Here is a 24692-nt window from a genome sequence, read left to right on the forward strand (position 1 = left end):
TTTGGAATGACATGAGGGAGAGTAAATTATAAAAATCTTTGTGTGAAATTTGTTTAAGTGCACTGCTATGCAATTGCCAGGATATTCTGGGTGGTTTCTGAAATAAATGCATTTTATGTCCAAAGTAATTGTGGGTTGTGTTTGCCCATACACAACTTGCACATTTTTGCAGGCATAATATTCTGCACTTTTTAAAAAAGTGAAAAGTGACCAAAGCAAACGTTTTTGGAATAAAAAACCCCTCCTAACACAAATTTAAAAATGAAGATACTAGTTCTCTGGCTTAACTGTAGTACGCCACTATTCATATATCAAAGTTGAGTGCCTGAGCTTTCAAATGGCATATTAGTTAATTTGAGTTTAAAAAATGCAAAATACAGCCAACATGTCACTGTGGTTTTTATTTTTTCTGAATATCTTTCTTACCTGCTGAAACACTGTAAATAAAAAGTTGTGGTAGTGCCATATGAATTGTGGCAGGAATGAGGTAAGCAGGAGTGTTTATACTGTATGATTACTCATGCGTTGTGATTGGTCTGATTAAATAAACATGCTCCTCCTTTGTTCAGATCTACCTTTATCGTGAACTCATCATTCTTTGACGTAGCGCAGATGGTTTACAAAGGTAAGAACCTCAATTCGGGTGGTAAGTAAAAAGCCACGGGAGACTGAGGTCGAAGGTCATGCATTGTGTCTGTGTGTCGGTCAGAACAGGAAAAGGAAACAGTAAACATCCTGATCTGTTTACAGAAGGGCTTGTTGCCATGGTGAAAGTGTCTATGAGGTTAATGATTAGTGTGTTTAAATGTATGCGTGTGAGGACGTCTCATTCAAGCCTGACATTCCTCAGAGCTGAAGAAAAGGACTTTGTGATAACACTTTCTCTGTGTGTGTGTGCGTGTGTGTGCGTGTGTGCGTGTGTGCGTGTGTGTATGTGTGTGTGTGTGTGTGTGTGTGTGTGTGCGTGCGTGCGTGCGTGCGTGCGTGTGTGTGTGACAGAGATGCAACACTCTCTTCAACATGTCTCTGCTTTTCGTCTCCACCATCACTTATCAATATTTGCTTCTTCTACATGCATTTGAGATATAACGTGTCTTCCAACAGCGCAATAATATCTACATGAAAAGCCCTTAATCAAACAGAAGAGAAGAACAGATATCAGAAGATCCTCTGACATGAAAGACTAAGAGTCTGCTGGGATTAATTTGGTTTAATGTTTGTCAGCTGATAACATAAACACACGCCTTAACATGGAGATGAATGGAGTAAAGGTTAAGCCTCGAGTTTGGCCCTGGACAAGCACTACTGGCATCAGAAAATCTAGATTTTCAACTATTTAATTGTGATATATATTAATATACTTTGAAGTCAGAAAAGACTTTCATTTTGAAATTACTTGACGTTTTTTAATCAAATATCAAACGTTGAACTCTTCAAATTAAAAGAACACGAGGCTCACTAAGAGCAACGACACCACTAGAGGGCGATATTGCACTTACACTAACAACAGTTTGCAAGGAATCATGTGAAATAAGAAGACAAATATTATACCTTCTAAAGACAATCCTAACAGACTTCATTTCGTCCAAATGTGCCAGCATTACCAAAATAACTAGGCTTAGTGTATTCACTCAATGATAGGCCCCTGATCTAACATTGTGTGAGGGACATTAAAAGACAGGCTTCAATGGTCTCATGGCACCTGAATGAAGCCGTCAGACCCTCATTCAGTCATAAATGACCATTCATCACTGACAGCATTTGTTCAAGCTGCTGTTATCTTTCATAAATATTTACTTCCCCCGGTTCAAACCTCCCCTTTACACCACCAAATGTGGGTCATAGAAACAGCGGTGGAGGGAATTGCCCGCTGTAAACAGAACAACAAAAGAAAACAAACCATCCCTGTGCTTCTCAAACAAAGGCCAGAATTGCGTGTGTGTTGGTAATCACGAGCCGTTCGAGCATGCAAATAATGCCAGTACAAAAAGAGGGCTGGGAAGACAAGACAAGTGCACTAGGACTTGGGCAAAAGTTTGCAGGAGTTGCGTGACTGCCTGCGGGATGAGATGTCATCACATTTAAGCGCTCGTCTGTGTGGAGATCACATCAGCACTGACTCAATCAGGCATTTACAAGTCTTGGATATCATTTAAAATACACGGAAAGCTTTCTTTGGCTCATTCTAAAGGAATGCTTATAAATTGGTCATTTCTTTTATCATTTTAACCAGTCCTGAAGGTCATGAGTTACCCTACTGGATGAACTAAAATGGTCAACTAAACTAAGAAATTTCATTTTGGGATATGATTATTTAATAATGCTTTATCTCATTATGGTAAATTCCTCATTTAGATTTTTTAACATGCTTTAGTATTTTTAATTAGGGATCTTATCCCAAAATGCTTCCCATGAAGATATCTTGGTTTGAGAAAGTGAAAATGTTTGCATTCATGCATTGCTTTTGTCTATTCAACATAGCTTTTAGGTCTTATTTGATAAATAACAAAAACGTACTTTACTTTGATAGAAGAACAAGCAGTAAATACAGAACAACAAGGTATTTAGTGAAACTAGCATATTCAAAACCACACAATCAGCATCTCATCATTGATATAACTGCAGTTTATAAACACTTTGAACATTTAGAAAATAATGTCTAATACTCTGTTTTAAAACTGTGTATTTAGATACGTTTTCATTTTATGAATATTGGTTGTTTTAGTCAAATGTGGAAGTCCTGTGGTTGTATTATAATGTGCTTTACAAATAAAACAAACAGCAAACAATTATGCACATAATGCCCATATATTTATGTTCATATTTACAATTATATCATCAGTCATTAAAGCTTCTTGAATGTTGACTTGTGTTTTTTTTTCCCTCAGATGAGTGGGCTGGTCTTCAGAGAGAGTGTTAGAGACACTCCACGCACACAGAGAGTTCACAGCTCTCACTCACTCACTCTCGGTCTCTATCGAGGAGAACAGCAGGACAAAATCTTAGGATACCAACTAAGACTAGAGACTTTAACTTTTGGAAGCCAAACCCGAATGAAGGATTGTAGCGGCAACTGAAAGGAGCAACTTCATCACACTTTCTCCAGCTGCGTTTCCATCTTAGGCTATATAGTTTGTGCGTTTATGCAGTTTAAATTTTACGCTGCTGGAAGACAAGAAAAAATACATAGAACAGCAAATAACACAATTGCAAGACACTTTGTCTCTGGAGGGATTTTACACTGAAGAACAAGGTAAGGAACTTTCGCATCAAATCATTTTCTTGATTAAACATTTTCTTAAGTACGAAAACCATTTAAGCGTTTAAAATACATCATGTCCCAAGGAGCACTTCCACTAATTTCAGATATCGCTATGTACCTGCCTTCGCATTTCCGAAATGCTTTAATGCCTCATAAAAGAGTTTTTAAAACGCATGCAGTCATGGGGAGAAACAGCGGGACTCTCCGAATAGAGAGAGACACTCTTTGAACCTCTTGCCAGAGCATGAGGGACGGGCTTTTTGCGGTTTACAAACTCCTGGAAGTTACAGCTTTCAAACACCTTTCCATCAAGCCTGAGCTCGCAGGCTCTTTTAATGTTCCTCTGGATCTCAGATGAAGTGCATGGTGCACTTTAGGAGGTTTTTGGAAAGCTGGATATTGTGCCGGAGACGCGCGTTCCCATGCGCTCCGATCCGCCAGACACAATTCATCAAAATCGTCCTCGCCCCTTTTATTCAGTCTTTTAAAGTGTTCATTATTGCTGCCTTTGCTCACGCGCAAAGGAAAACACGTAGGATTTTTTTCTCTTTAAATGTCCGTTTAGCAGAAAACTTTTCCGAATATACGCGCGTAAACGCACCTGCAAGATGCGCGATTTGGCAAACTACACTGCCGCAAATGACACTTAGCTTATACCGAAAGATTTAATAGGTTAATTGACAAAAACCTGAACCTTATTAGATTAAATTGAATATACATAACGGAAAATATACGATATTTTAAATGAAGTTCCTTCCTAAAGGTCTGAACATTTACAGGAATATTGTTTCAAGAGATATTTTTATAGTTAAGAAATAAGCCTTTTTCAATCACGATTTATGTTGTATTTCTTATTTGTGGTCCCTGAGTTTTACATGTTGTAACTTGGACAATTTCATAATTTGTGATAACATTTAAGCTTTTTTTTAGTTTAGGAAAAATTAAAATAGCAAACGAAATTCCATGTATTGTCTCTATTAATAATTCAAAAAAATGCATGTATTATTATTTTACCAGAATCAGAGAAATCTAAAATTGATGCAGTTTAACACACTGCTTGAGATGTCAAAGTGAAGAGAGTTTGATTTACATCCTTTTCATTTTGAATTGAATAGTAAATGTTTTTAATCTCTCCAATAGCATTGTGAGGATTAGTCTGGTATCACACACAAACAACAAACTATGAAGTAGATTGCAGGTTACCTGATGTGGCTCCCGGTGAGAGTGATATTTTTCTCTGGGCTGGGAGACGTAATGAAAGGCAGTCTCAGAATAAGGGAATTTGAATAACTGTATTTAGTGGCGAGGCCAAGCTGCTCTGCCTCCCATCCTCTCTCAGAAAGAATAAAACGAGAACAAAAGTCTAAGAACGGGAAGGTCTGTGTTGCATAGCGTATCTAAACCCTTATTTGCATATGAAAACTCTGGCAGCGAAAGAATTCCGCCACTGTTGCAATAGCCATTTGTGTATCCGATGGAGTGACAGTCCGATGTGGCGATACAGTCGTCCTCACGCTCGTCTTTGTGGGGTCTGACGTGACTGTGTGTCAGGTCCTGTTGAGGAGAACCAGGGATTTAATTGCAGCTTTTCGATCTTTTTGTGACCCCCTGTTTCTTATTTCCATCTCGGTTCATTCCCAAAGCTTTGAATTGTCTTGTGCAGTGTGTCCCATCGAAGAGACGTGCAAACAAGACTACGTTTTCTCCTCACGCCGACACTTCGAAGGTACAGTAGATGACACATAAACAGCAGTGTTTGCACCCTCGCTCTTGATACACTCATATGGGTGGGGTGAGGGGGGACAAATTGTCCCTTGAGTCTGTGATTATCTGTGAGATCTCTCATTCTTCTTACAAAGACAGCAATGAAGTGAACATCAGTCAGAGCTAACCGCCCCCCCCCACACCCCCCCTTTGTCAATGGAGTGTTTGTGTGGCTTGTGCAGAAAGTTGTCCCTGCACCCTGCTGCCTATCAACATTCCCGGACGTAGTACTAATTGGGAGACCTCTGATAAGTAAGCCTTTGAGGACACTTACGGTCTAGTGATACATCTCATCTTGGACAATAGAGCGAGCAGATGTGAAATAAATCAAGATCTCTTTTATCAGTGATCTTTGCTTGTGTGTGCATAGGATATGCTGTTCTGCGTTTTTGCCAAAGGTATGCCAAGGAGGAGACAGACAAGTGTCCACTGTGGAGTAGACTGGAACTCAGCCCTAAAAGTTGTTCTCTATCAATTAGTCAGTATACAATTTGGCTGCCCAAGTCCAGTACGCCTTTGGTTTGGGACAAGAGTACAGCCAAAGTGCACGTCAAGTACCTTAGCTTTCTAATGAGGTCTCATGGAAAATAGCTTTGAGACGCGTCAACAGCACATCTTCCGAGAATGGCGCCACATCAGCTTGGCTTATTAGACCCACTCCCTAAATAACTCTCCCTTACAAAATCCAATATTATCCCCATGCTGTTTTGTTGTTGCGGTCACCCTTCTTTAGTCAGTCGCCTGGCTTTATAAATGTGTGTGCATGACAGGGCTGCGATGAGCTCAAAAATCCACAGTCAATTTCTCTTTAAAGTTTTCGACAGGCACTGACAGGAGCTGATAGGGGAGAGGCTTTGGAAGCAGGGGAGAAAGACATCATGACACCCGCACGCAGGTTATCATGGTAATGATGGCTCTCCGCTGTTTGTGGGCCGGAACGCTGTGGTTTGATTGACGGGTGGTAGCTACTCTGTTGAAATGTGTTCAGTGTTTTCACCCTGTCAGTGATGTTGCTCTTTATGCAGCATACAGTACATGTGCTACTCATCTGTGTGTTTCTCTACAATACTCTGAGCCTGTTACCTCACCACTTCCTGTGGTAATTCATCAGTTTATTGATCATTGGATTGACGGATTGTTGGTTGACGGAATTATCTGATCATAACTATTCATCAATCAGTCAAACGTTGGTGTTGTTTAATGATCCAGTAAAGATCAATGGCTATTGTATCTGATTTGGAAATACATTAAGCCAATGACATTTATCTCTCGAGGGATAAAGTTAAGGGAATTGCGACAATTCACTCCAAAGTGGAACGCAGGCGAACATGGTTGCTTTTGAAACACCCGTCAAAAGATTGCAATAATCCATTTGTGTTGCAGAATTATCTCTAAATGCTCACAAATGATAATCGAGGAGGTTACAATAGGTGAAGGACTTAAACACTAAACGGTTGGAAAAACACTACAGAGTTCAAATTTGCTGCCATTTAACTTGCACGTGAGCTGATTAGGAGCGTTTACCGACGGTAATTCAAACAATACAGCTTGTTGCGTTCTAATGGTTTAAGCTGTTTAACATTATGAACTTGACTCTGCGACCTTCCTACAACACACTCTCTCCCGAAACCACTTCAAGATTTAATTCGTGACACGTACATGGTTCATAAGTAAGCCGCGACCTGAACAAACTTGTTTGGAAGTTTGGAAAAAACAAATGAAAACAGAAAAAATGAAAAAGCCAAAAAACAAAGTTAGCACGATTGCGGCCGACTCTGCCTTCAAATTATCCATTCTCCAAATTACGATCAGACATTCTTCCCAGCTCTAATTAAACATTAGCTTTTATTTGTTCCAGATGGGGCTTTGTTTTGAAGTTTTATTTTAGAAAGAGAGCCCTTTCTGTTTTGGGAAACGCGACTGCATCCATAAAACCTGATAGAGTTGGAGAGAAAATCCATTTCTTTTCTTCGTTATATATTCTGCTCAGGGTGTTCATGATGTCACACATGTTGTGTCCTTCTTATCCCAGTCATCTATACATTTTCTTAATTTGCTTTTCAGTCAGTTCAAAGGCCTTCGCTGTCATGAAATACGTGGAAGAACCCAATTGCAGGCAGGCGGGGTAGAAGGGGTTAACAAAGAGACTTTAATAACAAATAAAACAGCAAACAAAAACCCACAATGGGGGAAAAACAAGACAGGAATATAAACAAGAAGACTAACTGACACTAAACTGAACTAAAACAACACTTGACATAAACTAAACTCAAACACTTACTAAGACTTGACAGGACAATCCAAACAGGACCACGAACTTGGGAGAGACAGGTAGCCAGGGTACATTAACACATAGAACGCAATGCACGAGCCACAAGACAATGAAACATGAGGACTATTCAAAGGGAAGACAAACGAAGGATAATGACACAGGGCAGGTGAGGGTAATGAAACACAGCAGGGAAACAATACAGGAAACGAGAGGGGCGGGGCCACTGACGAGACACGAGAAAACACATGAGAAGTAAAAAACATAAACATCTCATGGCTTTCTCACATAAAACAAGGGATCCTGCCGTGATTCTGCTACAAGATCAAAAAAGACATGACAAGATGGGCAGAATCACGACATTCGCTACAGAATGGTCATTTTCTGGGTGACTGCACTGCATTTGTAAATGTTAGATCAGTGATGTTGACTAGCAGTTAATCTGGCATATTGCTCTTAATTGGACCAAACTCAATTTTAAGGCTGTTTCACACTTGGTTCAGTTCCTTGAGTCAAATTACAACTTGACCCCCCCCAAACAAACCAGTTTCTGATGTCACACAGACTTGGGTCTTCACACAAAAGTTCTCGTGTCAAATAATAAAAGACATTAAAAAAATGCTTAAAAGAATAGTTCGGCCGATAATGAAAATACTTGTATCATTTACTCACCCTCACACCATTCTGCATCTTTATGACTTTCTGCAGAACACAAAAGAATATATTTTGAAGAGCACCAGTAACTGAACAACATTGGGCCCCATTGACGTCCATTGTATGGACACAAAACCACAGAGACATTTATCGAAATATCTTTTTTTGTGTTACAACAAAAAAGTGGTGTATGAGGAGACTAAGAGCCATTGCCCTTTCATCAGACATACTGTAAGTACATACACTGCGTTCCAAATTATTATGCAAATTGGATTTAAGTGTCGTAAACATTTAATTTTATATTGTTCAATTAAACTTATGGATGGTATTGTGTCTCAGTGCTCTTTGGATCACTGAAATCAATCTCAGACACCTGTGATAAGTAGTTTGCCAGGTGAGCCCAATTAAAGGAAAACTACTTAAGAAGGACGTTCCACATTATTAAGCAGGCCACAGGTTTCAAGCAATATGGGAAAGAAAAAGGATCTGTCTGCTGCCGAAAAGCGTCAAATAGTGCAATGTCTTGGACAAGGTATGAAAACATTAGATATTTCACGAAAACTTAAGCGAGATCATCGTACTGTGAAGAGATTTGTGGCTGATTCAGAGCACAGAAGGGTTCGTGCAGATAAAGGCAGAATGAGGAAGGTTTCTTCCAGACAAATTCATCGGATTAAGAGAGCAGCTGCAAAAATGCCATTGCAAAGCAGCAAACAGGTATTTGAAGCTGCTGGTGCCTCGGGAGTCCCGAAAACCTCAAGGTGTAGGATCCTCCAGATGCTTGCAGTTGTGCATAAACCTACTATTCGGCCACCCCTAACCAATGCTCACAAGCAGAAACGGTTGCAGTGGGCCCACACATACATGAAGACTAATTTTCAAACAGTCTTGTTTACTGATGAGTGCCGTGCAACCCTGGATGGTCCAGATGGATGGAGTAGTGGATGGTTGGTGGATGGCCACCATGTCCCAACAAGGCTGCGACGTCAGCAAGGAGGTGGCGGAGTCATGTTTTGGGCTGGAATCATGGGGAGACAGCTGGTGGGCCCCTTTAGGGTCCCTGAAGGTGTGAAAATGAACTCTGCAAGGTATGTAGAGTTTCTGACTGAGCACTTTCTTCCATGGTACAAAAAGAAGAACCATGCCTTCCGTAGCAAAATCATCTTCATGCATGACAATGCACCATCTCATGCTGCAAAGAATACCTCTGTGTCATTGGCTGCTATGGGCATAAAAGGAGAGAAACTCATGGTGTGGCCACCATCCTCCCCTGACCTCAACCCTATTGAGAACCTTTGGAGCATCCTCAAGCGAAAGATCTATGATGGTGGGAGGCAGTTAGCATCAAAACAGCAGCTCTGGGAGGCTATTCTGACATCCTGCAAAGAAATTCAATCAGAAACTATCCAAAAACTCACAAGTTCAATGGATGCAAGAATTGTGAAGGTGATATCAAAGAAGGGGTCCTATGTTAACATGTAACTTGCCCTGTTAGGATGTTTTTGATTGAAATAGCTTTTGATTTCAGTAAATATGACCTCCTAATGCTGCAAATTCAACAAATGACCATTTTCAGTTTTTTACAACCTATGAAATGTTTTCAAACTCTGTTGTGCATAATAATTTGGAACAGTGCATTTTGAGTTTTTCATTTTTTAAATAAATACTGTTGTCAGTGGGAGGTTTGTTCAATAAAATTCCAAATGTACCCTAACTGTTGATTACTTGAAAATTATACTGACTGTCATTTGCATCGACAAATTAGGAAAACCAGAGAAAGATATCATTTGCATAATAATTTGGAACGCAGTGTACAGTATATACAGGCCAGAAAACAACATGTCTGGTGATACTTTTAAGATTGAGTATTTCGGCTCTGTATCAGAGCATCCTGTTACACAATCTAAACTCAGGAGAACAAAAAGCATTACTCTCTTGCTCTGGGAGACTGACAAGAGGAAATGTAATGCATGATAAAAGCACTGCTTTGTGTGCAAATGCAGTTAAATAGATTGTGCGAGTGGCCCAAGTGAAAAGCCCAAGTCTAAAGGAGGGAGGAGAGTGTGTAACTTTAAAATAATGAGAAGAGGAGAGCATGTGAAAGAAAAAAAACAATGGATGAAAGTGGGGGAAAGAAAAAGAGAGCAGGATCTGAGAGCGAGGGAAGGAGGTGAAGAAAAGAGGGAATAAAGGCTAAAGTAGGAGGAGGGATGAGTGGAGAGGTCAGTAAAAGGACAGAATCTCACTTGCCGTTAATGACAGTGAGTATCGCTCTAATCTGCCATCATTAGCCTGATTATATCAGAGGGGATTGAGCTTTCCCCTCAGCTCCAATCAATGAGACTGAATCAATAGGAAGATGAGATCATGTGATCTCTTCACAGCCAAATCCAACACAGAGAAGCCAAGTTCATGATATTGAGGATAACAGTAATGATAACTATAAAATTGAAGTCGTCCTAAATTTAACAGAACAGCAGGGTCCACGCAACAACTATAATAATAAAGATTCCTGAATGTTGATTGGCTTTTGCTGATGTCATCTTTCATGTCCAGGATGCCTTGAAACTTTTACAGACATGAAAGTATGAATAAAAAAGATGACAGTTCTCTCAGAACTAAAGGAAAAATTTAAATGTTGCCTCAGAAATAAACTGAAATAAGTTTAAAGCACTAAAATTATAATAATAAACAAAAACTATAAAATAAAAATTAAATTAAAATGAATTCATGTTATAGAGCAACATAAAAAATAAACAAATCAATTACAGAAGTGAATACCAAAATTGCTAAAACTTTAACTAAAATTAACATAAAAACAAAAAATCTAAAAACAAAAGCTAATATTAATAAAACTATATAACTTAAATCAAAACTATAATAACTGACTGGCAATTAAAATCCACCTGCATTTTAAAGAGCCTATTCATTTAAAATGTGTAAATATGAATAATAGCAAAAAATTCTTAATGTGAATGGCCTTAGTTGAGCTCGGCCAACTTCAGCAAATTCTAATCTGACACATCCAAACTCATGTTATCAAAGTCAATCCAGCCCACTATAGTACTCAAATTGTTTTTGCTGTTGTACAGGTATCCAGCTATCCTGCTATCTGTTCCTGTTTACAAATTTGGATTCGTTGCAGCGAACTGTAAAAAAGCCTTTATTCTTTGCAGGAATAAACAGTTTACAACCACCCGACCCAAACAAGTCATTGTGATCTTGATTGTTTGTAATTAAATGTAAAGATGAGAGCAAAAACCGTCCAGATATAGGAGATCATTTTGGGAGATGTTCTGTGAACAGTAAACAAGCGTTTAACTCCATCCAGACGTATTTTTTGTACTGTCAGTTTGGACAGCATTTCAAGTGTGATTAGAGTGCGTGTATCCCCGCGCCAACTCAGCACATGTGTGTGTGTGTGTGTGTGTGTGTGTGTGTGTGTGTGTGTGTGTGTGTGTGTGTGTGTGTGTGTGTGTGTGTGTGTGTGTGTGCGTATTCATCTGTGACTGGATGTTCTCATGAGTAGTGTGGAGGTTGTTTGTGTGCTGTATAAACTGCAACCCGTCTTCTACCCCAGCTGTGCCTCCCCTTGAGTTACTACAAAACATCAGAACATTAGGTGGCCAGTGTGTGGATTGATTTCAATGCTTTTACTCAGATCATGTAAAAAGCATTCATTGGTGTATTTGTTGTCTTGTAATCCCTGTTGAAAAAACAGCACATGCTGGTTGGGTAGGTTTTGAAGCATGGTAGCTGGTGGGAAACCATCTCAGGACCAGCTTAAACCATTACAAACCAGCTACCATGCTTCAAAACCTACCTGACCAGCATGTGCTGGTTTTTACAACAGGGATAGTGCTGAAAATAATCATCTTAATGTTTTCATACTTGATCATGTAAACGACGTTCTTTGTGGCTTAAAGTTTCGGAACATTTTAAACTGTCATATGACTCATTTTAGATATATGTATTGATTTGATTTATGGATTATTTATTCAATATCGGTGTCTCTTTTCTCTGCAGGATGAGGCGGGTGTTTAGATGTTATGGCTTGGTGTTGCTGGTCTTGGGGGTGATGGGACAGAAACTACCCACCCGTGATGAAGGCCTCTTTCAGATGCAGATCAGAGATAAAGCTGCTTTCCACGACTCCTCTGTCATGCCCGATGGAGCTGAGATCAGTGGATACCTGTTCAGGGACGCGCCAAAAAGGTAAAGTCATACAAGACATCACACACTACTGTAAATAAATTGACACACACACACACACATACACACAAACGAATTTCATGTTTCAACATTATTCGAAATGGGGCGGGGTGTTGTATTGTCATGCACATACGTCTTTATTGTGTGTGAATAGGAAATATGGAATCTATTATGACCATGGGGCTTCAGATGAGAGTAGGACATGCATTATGAATGAGTTGCTGGGAAATCAGCGAGTGTGTGCGTGTGTGTGTGTGTGTGTGTGTGTGTGTGTGTGTGTGTGTGTGTGTGTGTGTGTGTGTGTGTGTTTGATGAAGGAGTTCTCTGAGTAGCAGGTGCATTCTGATAGAAGGACACCCACCGTGTTTAAGAAAAGGCTATGGGTTATTTTTACTAAGGATCCTAGAGGAATTAATGGTAACATACATACCACAGATGTTCACATGCTGAGCTCTTTGCATTTAAAAAAACCGTTGGAGTAATAATTTATCTCCCCGTTACTCGTTTGATGTCCATGCCAATAATTCCAACCATGTTGTGTCCTGCTAATGAACTGCAGTGTGCTAACAGAGCCGATTACACGGACATCAAGTGTACATTAATCATAATCATTTAGCAGAACATAGCGCTGGAAGGTGTGTCTGTTCAGAGAGGATCTCAACAGCAGGTCACCTATTTTTGCAATAGACAGTATAGTGTATGCACAGAAAACATGCCTGACCTGTGACATTTGTCAAAATGTGAAGTAGATTACAGAGCACACTGCATCGGGATACTGTATCCCACAATGCAATGCCATCGCCATTGATTTTCGTATGACAAACGAACTATAAATAATACAAGCCAATACTTTGAAAACTTCTTATCATAATAATCATGCCAAAAATTGGATGGATTAAAAACTAGATTAAAATACGATAAATAATTTTTATTTCCTTGGGATCAAGTGTATGCCATGTTCTACTCGTACATAATAATCATGTAAAGATCCTAATAAGTCATGCAAAAACAATAACTGACTACTGTTTGAAATGTTTATTGCTCCTTTTTTTGCATTATTTACTTTTTTATTAAAGCTGCAATGTGTGACTTTTTTGGTAAAAATGGAAATGACCTAGAAAAAAGTCAGTTATTGAGCCTTGCCTTACCCAAATTCAAAAATGTGTAAGCTTATAGTCACGATTTTTAAGTCTGACATCATTTGCAATTTTATGTTTCAAACAGAGGTGGTGACATAAAGGGCAAAAGTTACGGATTGCAGCTTTAAATATAATAGGCAAGCCGGGAGCTTTACATATAATTAGGCTTGTATTGCATCGCAAACATACAATAGCTATAATATAGAGTAGGTTTTTAAAAGATGTCTCCCGTGTGTAACACATTGCCACACAGATGCTAATCCAGTTACAACATGGTGCTAAAAAAAACAATAATAAAGTTGCATAGACAGCAAAGTGAACATTTACAGCGTTGTGTTTAGGGGATACGGTGGGTTTATTTAGTAATAGTCCCTGTAAGGCCAGCTAGTTCTAATTTCAGTACATTGTGTCTTGGGACGAGTTTTAATATATCTCACATACTTTTCAAAGGCGAAACATGGAGGTGGTAAGACAAGCAAAATTAGCAACACCATTATACTGAGCATAACCTCACTAATACAGCAGTCTTATGTAACAGCAATCCCTTGTGCGGAAATTATACTTTAAATGATATCTTTGTTTTGCTTTGTTTAATGTAATGTTTTACATACAAGATCTCTTTTAATTCAGTGGTAGAAAAAGTGTATCCAAAATAGAACAAAAAATGATAACAGATGGTTAGTTTTCACACAGACATCAAAAGCAATTTAATCGAGGCGAACAGCACATCTGGTACACAACATACAACGAATCACATTCAATTTCCTGCAGAATTTCTGCTGTTTTTATCTGTTGTAACTTGTGTACACTCTGGTGTGCATGCTAACTGTGTCTCTAATTCTCGTTCTTGCAGGTACTATTTTGTAGTGGAAGAAGACAACACTCCCCTCTTGGTGACGGTGACACCTTGTGATGCTCCGCTCGAGTGGAGATTGACATTGCAGGAACTCCCTGAGGACCGCAGCGGAGAAGGATCAGGTATCCGAATTAAATCTCCCGATCAATGTTGCAACTCTGCAGTAATTTAAGACCTGTTTTCCATGTCCACGGTCTAAACTATTATTAGAGAAACTGCTCTGAGATCTGTGGAACAAGAGAACATCTCCCATAGCTATTCAATACATCTTAAGGATTAAAGCAGACAGTGGTATCTCCTTCCATTTATCTCCAAAGGATTAAAGATGATTAGTAGGAATCATTTTGATCAATAAAGATTAGGAATTGCTTTCATATTTAGACTAAAATGTAAAATATACCCTAAAGGATTTGAATAAACTTTCAATAAGAGTTACTATAATGGCAATGATATTGTAGAATATGTAGCCTCCATTTCAAAACGTCCTATTGAAAAGTTGTTGAATAATGCAAATACATAATTTTGTCCAGATGTTTAACAATTAAAAATCTTTCATTCAGACAGCAATTCCAGAATGCACTGTGATAAGCTTGGTGAAAGACAGATGTTCAACAATCGATACAATATATCACAACAATAGTTTAAACATATTATACGTTTATTTTACTCTATTCTACAATTTATGTGCGTTGTGTATTTTAATGCTTAAAAGGAAGCTGCAGTAGACAGCAAAGCAGCCCAATAGATTTCAAAAAGACCCTTGAAGTTTTCCTGAAGTAGTTCAACAGATTTAATAAAAAAGCCTAAATGAATGACCTACAGATGGCTGCTTGGAAAGTTTTATGCAAAATTAGCTCCAGATTAATCTGAAAACCAAGAAAAATAAGCCCGGCCACAAGTAAATATGTGTTTGCTGTGAAGTACTGTGGAGCGTGTCCAGCGTGGGTCAGTGTTTTCCAGTGTGGTCAATCATTAGCTCAGTTTGCGTCAGTGTGTGTTTTTTAGAGCATTTGTTAGTTTGTGCCCAATACGACTTCACCTGGTGCGCTGATGGTGGGCACCTGACACCTGCAGACCTAAGAGCTAGAGAATGGGAAGGAAAAATACAAAAACATTGAAATGTATTGGGGTAATCATCTCAAATTCAAACGAAAGAAAGGTGTTTCAAATTAAATGAGACCTGAGAGATTCAACAGCAAAGCTATATGATTCCTCTTTATCAAGCTATTTTCCATTTTAAGTTTCCATCTACCCTCTCCCGACGTTTTTCTTTTTCCCATCTAGAGAGTATCCAAAAAATAAATCAATAACATACCTCAAAACATTCTTATGTTTCACTTCAGACATGTGGGCTAGTGTGGCGGTTTCACTCTAAGTGCATCTGTCCCCGCAAAACTGAATGTATAGCGCCAAACGTAAGAACAGAGAGAAACCGTTGTGTCAGGAGCGTGCACGCTGAACATGTCCATGTGTGAGACAACAAGCTTCTCTGATCATCTCTGACTCGCTGTGTCGTAATGACTCGCAGGCACTGGGTTATCCTCTTCCTCCTTGCTTATGGCCTGGTACGGCTGTATCGGCTGATGAAACGCAGAGACCACCATCATTCACGCCTACAGTAATGCCCTGTTGGGTTTTACTCAAAGGGTCCTGATTTTTTACAGCATACAAGATGTAATGATCGCCACGCTTCGGCTAGCGGCATGACTTGTCTGCCACTGTGAGGTGCTAAAAGATTAATTCATCATTGTTATATGTTCACAATGCATTTCTTTTAGGGGGTGCAACTGAAATCTAATACTTATTAGGTAATCACAAAAGTACTTTTTAGAAGAGACTCCCAAACAACTCCCAAAAAGAAACTGTGTAGGGTTTCTAGTTATTGTTGTCCTTAGTATGGTACTGCGGTGACTGTAAACACAAACTGTACATACTGTACAAGTCTTTCCCATGTTTGCTGGATAGCAGCTGGTCACTGAGTCCAACACGTGTTCATTTAGCTCTTTGGTTGGCAAACATAATATTATGTTTTCTGGCCCCGCTGAATTGAGAAGGCTTGGAAAGGTATAAGGAGACAGCGATGCCACAAGGGATCTCTGTGTAGCTTAAGGATCCCGGAGAAAGCAAAGTGAAAGTCATCCTCTGATGTACAGAGGTGTTTGGATAGAAAACTCAGCAGGCAACGGAGTCCGCAGGGTGAGGTGCTCAGAATGACCCCGTCAGGATCAACCAATTAAGCGATGCTCTTTCCGTTATTTTTCCACTGGTGCTAATTGGGGTGGTGGGAGGAAGTAATGGAATGTAAACAGCTAGATGAGAGGATTTGGAGTGATGAGGGATATTGTGTATTTAAATGTCTGACTCATTGACTTTCAGAGAGAGAGAGCTTAAATGTGTATACATCCTTTTATTCGACAGTTTACGTTGCTTGTGTTTGTGTGTGGTTTGTGTGTGGTCCTCCTTCATCATTGTACCCCAACAGAAGACCTTGCTTTTATGCTTGTGGTTTGCTCTGTGGTGTGCTAACTCTCTATGATCTTCTGATGTTCAGAGTCTTCCAGGGTCTAATTTTGTGACTCTTTGTGTGCCTCAGGTGAGCCAGAGCCATTGGAGCAGCAAAAACTGCAGGTCACCACCAGAGAAGGTACCGAACTCTTCACCTACAAAGGAAATGATGTTGAGTCATTCATCTCCACCAGCTCCTCTTCCGGTTTGTACCAGCTGGAAATCCTCTCGACTGAAAAGGATAGCAACTTTAAAATTTATGGTACTACAACCCCTGAGTCCGACCAGCCCTACCCGGAACTACCTTACGACCCCAGGGTTGATGTTACAGCGCTGGGTCGTACGACCGTCACACTAGCGTGGAAGCCTACTCCTGCTGGCTCTGTAATGGGCCAGCCGATGCAGTACTGTGTGGTGATTAACAAGGAGCACAACTTCAAAAGCTTATGTGCGGCAGAGGCCAAGATGAACTTTGATGATGGCTTCATGACCGCTCCAAAGCCCGGGAGGGACTTCAGCCCCTTTGACTTTGCTCATTTTGGTTTCGTCCCATCTGAGAATGATTTCAGTAAGGATCGTTCCCTCACCACTAACAGAGCTTTGAGCAGCAAACTGAGTCGCACATATATCCCCAAGCCCAAAGTTTCAGACATACAGAAAATCTGCATAGGCAACAAGAATATTTTTACAGTGTCAGACCTCAAGCCAGACACACAGTACTACTTTGATGTGTTCGCCGTCAACACGGGCACCAACATGAGCACTGCGTACGTGGGCACTTTTGCCAAGACTAAGGAAGAAGCCAAGCAGAAGACCCTGGAGCTCAAGGATGGAAAAGTCACAGACGTCTTCATTAAGAGAAAGGGCAGCAAATTCCTCCGTTTCGCTCCGGTCTCTTCTCACCAGCGCGTGACGCTCTTTGTGCACGCGTGTCTGGATGCAATACAGGTTCAGGTACGCCGCGATGGGAAGCTTGTTCTCTCACAGAATGTGGAGGGTGTTCGTCAGTTCCAACTACGCGGCAAGCCCAAAGCCAAGTATCTGATCCGTCTGCGGGGGTCCCGTAAGGGTGCTTCCACTTTGAAAGTGTTGGCCAGTACTCGTGCTGGAGGCAAGCAGCCCTTCCCAGCCCTACCCGAGGATACCCGCATCAAGGCTTTCGATAAGTTGCGTACCTGTTCCTCTGTCACCGTGGCTTGGCTTGGCACGCAGGAGCGCAACAAATACTGTGTGTACCGACGTGAAGTCGACGAAAGATATGGCGAAGAGCAAAGACGCCGGGAGCAGAACCAGTGCGCTGGAACCGAGAATCGCCGCAAGTCTGAAAAGGTACTTTGCAAGTACTTCCACAGTGCCAACCTGCAGAAGGCCGTTACCACGGAGACCATAACGGGCCTTGAGGCGGGAAAGAGCTACCTCCTGGATGTTTATGTGGTGGGACACAGCGGCCACTCAGTCAAGTATCAGAGTAAATTGGTGAAAACAAGGAAGTACTGTTAAAAAACAGAGACTCAGAAGTACAGACTCTGCACAGAAGTAAATATATTATATATATAATGAGAAAAAAAGAAGATTATTTAACTCGAAGTGGTATTCTACTAAGGAGAGTTTTGCAGACTGACTTTTTGCGCTAACGCTAATGGCGCATGTCTCGCAGTTACTGAACTGCCTGTAGAGTGAGATATCAACCTCTGTATTTATGTTTACATTACCGAGTCGAGTCTGGCACTCTCAGGCCACCTTAGGCACCTGAAGGTTTGTTCTCAGGGGGTGCCATCGCTGTTGCTACATAAAGAGTCCTTGTCCTGCATCCTCAGTGCCATGGAAACAGGAGTTTGGAGCAGTTCTTTTTGGCCTCTGCATGCACCATTTGTCTGCCTGTCTATGGTTTCCCTGTTTGTCTGTTTTTGTTCTTACGGCAGCCATTGCGGAAGTAGCGCCAGGACTCTTTCTTTTCCCTCTCCCTCCTTGTACTCAAAACATGGTTTAGAAGATTTAAATTATTTCATACTTCTTAATGTTTTATTTTTTTAACTGTTATTTTTGTTATTGACGATAATTATTAGTGATACAGAAGTGTTTTAAATCTATATGAACGTTGACGTTGTTGAAGCGTTTCCCCACTGTCGGTTCGTGTATGTATAACTTCACAGTTTGTGAATCTGGTGTGTGTAAATGTGTTTCATCATCTATGTGTCACATGTACAGATTTTCTCTGCCAATATTCATGTACATAAACACTAAATATAGACATCTGTAATCCCAGTGGTGCTGTGTTTCTCTACCAGGAATATAAGGATTATACAGGACCGTATGTGTGTTATGAGCTAACTGCCCCATGTTGGTCACAGGTGAAGCAATGTAATGCATTGCTCAAAGTTTAACCATTTTCAACTCAGATCTCATGTCACAGATCATTTGAATAATTACTAGACAACTTGCAAGAAAAAACCCACAAAATGATGGAAATTGATGGCATGTACAGTATATGTAAAATTAAGTAGGACGATAAAATATCAGAAATTGCTTTATTACTGTGATTGTTACTGATACCATTTGTGTTGAAAGGCCCACCCAAAAGAAAAAATATTGCACATAGGTTGCTCTTTCATAGCGCAGGAGATTTGATGGAGTTCTCAGTTGTATTTCATTATAAGTATCGACGTAGTTTCAGATGTTTCCCCTAATACTACCCTAATAAGACTCGAGATATAAAACACATGAGATTTTTTCATTGAGGACTACCAAATGTCCTCACAATTTAATGTCACGTTTCACTATATTTTGCTTTATAACATTTGTCCCTCATATAGCCAAACACATACATATGAAAGCTTAGACACAAACTATCTTTAAAGAATAGTTCACCCCAAAATGATCTCATCATTTACTTACCCTCACGCCATCCATGTGTTAATAACTTTCTTCAGCTAACACAAAGTTATATTAAATAATATTCTGTCCATGCATCCATCCTAAAAGTAGGCCTAATTAATAAGACTGAAGTCTAGTGGATTAATAAATATTTTCTGAAGTTAAATGATGGGTTTGTGTAAGAAAAATGTTCATATTTAGAACTCGTTAAACTCTTTGAACTACTTTTTAAACACAAACATCTTGCTGTTAGTGTGTGTCCTGGGAGCTCAACTACTTGTTCCAACCACCTGTCCATCACTACAGACATGGCAGAACCACACCTGGCTTACATCAGCTTCATTGTCATTGCCGCCCTGCAATAATGCTGAAGAGCACTGCGGGAACAGTGTGGGAATGGTTTGAGAATGCTTGGGGAAATGGTTTGGAAATGCCACGGACGGCCCTGTACAGAGAGGCTAATGAGAACGGTCAGCAGGGACTCAGTGTGTGTGCGAAGCTCATATAAAGAGGGTCAGTTAGAGAGTGCATATGTTTTTAATAAAAGCCAAATTCCCCTGATCCCAAATCAATCACCAGAAGAAACGATGTTCAGATGTATTTCTTTTGTCTTTTCTTCTCAAGTCGCTTGCCTTGCCGTCTATAGCCAGCTACTTTCCAATGCCACAAAAATATAAATAATTAATTTGTTTTTTATTAAGCACACCACATAGATAGACAGAACACCTCGCATGAAGCACACAGGCTTAGAGACTCACAATTGACAGTTTGATATTAACATGTTGCTAAGCTAATGATGAGATGTTTCGAGACCAGAAACATTCTCTACTCAAACTCAGACATTCCCTTCAAATGTGTCTGTCAAAATTAGCATCTAGGTGTCTAGGTATAATCATGTCAACAGTTTAACAAACTTGTTCAGTAAATTTACTCATTTAAACAGTTACTCTGATATGACAGCAGGTGCGTTGCGATACATTTTAAAAACATTTTGCTATCTCATGCAAAATAGGTGGTTTGGTTGTTTTTTAATAATCATACATTTTGTTAGATTTATATTTTACAAATGTATAATAAGCCATCTTGTAAAATAGTTATGAATTCTTGTGAGATCAGAGTTCACATACCGTATGCTTCTGCCTAAACAGCATTAAAATAGCACACGCAAATATTAAATATTGATTATTTATTGATCAAATATTGATCCTTTATAATTCAACAGATTTTTAATACTTTTCATTATAGCGTAAAATATAAGCAACTATAAAACATAGTTTTCAAGTTCAAAGTTTATTCGTCACATTCAAAACCATACATAGTACGACATGCAGTGAAATGCTTTTTCGACTGTCCGAATAAGAGTAGAAAAGAGATAGGAAAGGAAGGAAGGTTAAACTATATATAAACTATGTATAAATATAGTAAATATTTTCGTAGATATTACTTTAGACTCTTTCACAGGGCTTTAAGCAGAGAATTTTGGATTTGTTTTAGTGATGGAGGACCCAGTGCCTTATTAGGCTTCTTACAAGGCAGCATACTGCTGATGTCTATTTGGAGGAGTTTTTACATCGAGATAAAGACTGTGTGATGCCTTAAAAATCTGTCTACTTTGGAGTTTTTCTTCGATTATTTGCATACACAGTCTTTACACACACTGAGTCCGTTTACCTCAGCGTATCCTTTATTCTAAAATTCATATGAACCACAGTTGCTGTTGGAAGCCAACACACACTCAGAGTAAGATGATAACCACACTATCAAAACAGGTCTTCTTCCTGTGAAAGCAATTCACATGTGTGTCGTAAAAGAGAAAAATACTCAAATACACAAAATAAACATCTCATACTGGGTGGCTCTTCACTGGAGACTATAAAAGGACAGATATGTGTTTGTTAGTAAGAAGTATAGAGATACAGCCAGAGAAAACCAGGAAAGAAAGAAATAGATAGAGGCCACATCTCAGATTGATGGGTTCCTGCTTTTAGCTGTGAACTTTGTTCTGCTCTTATCTGATATTTGCCGTGTGTGTTCAAGTATACGCATGACTTGCATTCCAGGCCTTAGAACTCAGTGGCACTTTTGAAGATAGTTTTTGGAGAAAGACTGTGAGGTATCTGAGATCTCAAACACATTTACACACTTGCCATCAACATACAAATTCGGTTTATGACACTTATGTGTGATCCTGTTTGTAAGGAGTAAAAAAATGCTAAAACTTTTCAAAGATCTCCTGACAAACCACAGTTCTGGCAGTTACTCTGAGGTCAGACCATCTGAACAGTATCCAAAGATCTTCTCACGTGGATCAAAAACTTCCAGCAAACACTCTCTAAACTCACGGCGGTGTGGTCTAATGTGGTACATATAGCTTTTTCTCATTCACACACACAAATGGAGATAGAGTTCAGGGGAATGGTGGTATGGTGGATTTCTTCAAGGTCTCCTCAAGATATGTGTAAATCTTAAAAAATCCTCAAAGGTAGATCAAGGTTCGTCGTGTATACAAATGCAACACAGTCTCAAGGGAATTCGTGACATTGAGTGCGTTTACATGCACAAAATAAACGGATATCTATCAAAAACCAGCTTATGAAAGAAACCTGTTTTCACACGTTTACATACATATTAATAAACCGGCTATTATTATAAAGAATAATTGAACACTTCTTTTTAAGAATTTAGGCGAGATGCTATTGTCTCCTGGATAATGTAAGTACAAATGAAAAAAAAATGGAAACCCTCATAAGGGGTGGTCTGGTGTCTCTGTTGTCCTTTATCAGATGTCTGTTAATAGTGGCAGTCATTTTCTCACGCTTTATCTTCACTGTAATTTCTCTGTCTCCCTGGACTATTTCTCTACCCACCCTCTTCATTCTCTCTCCCTATCAACGTTTCCCATCCTGGTGGCCCTCAGGAACCGGCGGGGGTTTGACAAAGTAAAACAAGTGTGCATAGTATTATCAACAGTGTTGGACAGGCCAGAAACAGCATTCAGCGAGTTTGCATGATGGAGACACATCAGGTTTGAGGAGATCTCGCAGTATCAAGTTTTCAGAGGTGTTTAAGAAATGTGGTTGGCAGTAGTGTGGACTGCCAGTAAGAGGTTTGTCTGCACAAAAAATATTTGTGCAAAGAAATAGAGACTCTGAGGAGTGAAAGATCACTCAATCCTCAATGGTAAGCATTACGATCAACCTCTGTCTGCGTCTGGGTTCTAGAGTCAGTTTGGATGCTGACAACAGTGTCATTTGGTTATGATGAATTGCTTTGGATCCTCTGATAAATGAAAATGATGTCGTTATTTATTCATCCTTGTGTCATTCCATACCTTCCCTCTTAAAAATAAAAGTGCTTAAAAGTTTCTTCACGTCGGAGCCAGGTGGTCGAGTGGTTCGTGCTCCGACATGTGGCGCTGGTGCGTTCTGGGCGACCCGAGTTCGAGTCCCGGCTCGTGGTCCTTTCCCGATCCATCCCCCTCTCTCTCATCCACTTTGCTTCCTGTCCTCTCTGAAAAGAGTCTCTCTCTCTGTCAAATAAAGGGAAAAAAACGCCAAAAATAAATCTTTAAAAAAAAAAAAAAAAAGGTTCTTCACAGCGATGCCATAGAACAATCATTTTTGGTTCCACAAAGAACCATTCAGTCAAAGGTTCTTTTTTTAAGAACCATCTGTTTATTACTCTACCAACTTTTTTTTCGCCACAAAGAACCATTTGTGAAACAGAAAGGTTCTTCAGATGTTAAAGGTTCTTTATGGATCCATTCAGACAAAAAAGGTTCTTCTATGGTATTGTGAAGCACCTTCATTTAAAGAGTGCATTTAAAAAAATGTATGTCTCTTCATCCTTGGGTTTGTGTAGTGATCCGGGCTGTGAAAAAACTAAAGTCTACTTTTAAAATTCCCAAAATGAAGTCTTTCCCATCCTCCTGTTTCAATAGGATATGTGTCAACACATTTGATTGTGCTCATCAAAGAATTTCATTGTGTCTTTTAGTTCAGTCCTTTATTTTCAAATGTGTGTGTGTGTGTGTGTGTGTGTGTGTGTTTCTCTGGGTAGGATTTGTGTGTGTGGCCAGCATTAGTCTGTGATCAATGACTCTTCAGCTTAGAGAGTAAAAGTTGATGCTCAAGTGTGTGTAGGGTCAGGTCAAGGGTCACTGAGTCCTAATCATCGTAACCTTCCATTCACAGAGTCCTCACTGCGAGCGCGTTGACAGCAGGGGTCAGTGGGGTCCCAGAGGTCACCAGGGGTCAGGGGACTGAGAAGACAGGGCCACACAAAGATCACTCTCCTCATCTTCTGTCACTAATACACACTCACATTAACATTCGGTATCCTCTTAAAGACTCCATGAAATGGTGGGACGAGTGTGTTTCCCACCAAAACAGGAAGTAGAGGTGGGGCATGTTGGGGGTTCCATTTCACTTTATCAAATTCACTTTCAAACACATGTGGGCAGATGCGAAAGAGACTCAAGCATATGCATTGTGCATATCCATTGAAGTTCACAGAGGTGACCTGTGAACTAACAACAAGACGTTTGATAAATATAAGATATACCAATATTAGATCTATATTAAGCTCTTGGTTTAATAAAAAGAACACAAACTCCAATCTGAAAAACAGTAAATATCCTATATTATATAGGACCTTATTTATGTAATAAACGTCATATCCTTAATATCCCATATTCATTAAAAAAAATACTGTAATCTAATGTGATTGTTTTTTACCACTTTTTAAAAACAGTCAGGACAGTCAGCACAACAATTTGTGATTTGCTACTTGCTATATACTCTTTCTAGGCAGATGGGTGTCAGGGTTCTGGTAGACGGAGAGCACACCACTGAGGTAGATAAGAAAAAGGAGTTTATTTCAAAAACAGGTAAGTATGCAAAAACAGGTAAGTATGCAAAAACAGGCAAGTATTCAAAAACAGGCAAGTATTCAAAAACAGGCAAGTATCCAAAAACAGGCAAGTATCCAAAAACAGGCAAGTATCCAAAAACAGGCAAGTATCCAAAAACAGGCAAGTATCCAAAAACAGGCAAGTATCCAAAAACAGGAATATCCAAAAACAGGAATATCCAAAAACAGGAATATCCAAAAACAGGTAAGTATGCAAAAAACAGGTAAGTATGCAAAAAACAGGTA

General features: G+C 39.6%; 1 protein-coding gene across 1 annotated transcript; it reads left to right on the top strand.

Moving 5' to 3' along the window:
- The first annotated feature begins 569 nt into the window (after nt 1-569).
- ndnf (neuron-derived neurotrophic factor) lies at nt 570-18920 on the top strand. Its single transcript, XM_057319221.1, has 5 exons — nt 570-625; nt 2889-3253; nt 11976-12164; nt 14154-14278; nt 16750-18920. The coding sequence occupies exons 3-5, from the start codon at nt 11977-11979 to the stop codon at nt 18159-18161; spliced, it is 1725 nt and encodes a 574-aa protein (XP_057175204.1). The 5' UTR covers nt 570-625; nt 2889-3253; nt 11976; the 3' UTR covers nt 18162-18920.
- Nucleotides 18921-24692: the final 5772 nt, after the last annotated feature.

Source organism: Triplophysa rosa, linkage group LG21 (assembly GCF_024868665.1).
Source record: "Triplophysa rosa linkage group LG21, Trosa_1v2, whole genome shotgun sequence".
In the NCBI taxonomy this organism is placed as follows: Eukaryota; Metazoa; Chordata; class Actinopteri; order Cypriniformes; family Nemacheilidae; genus Triplophysa; species Triplophysa rosa.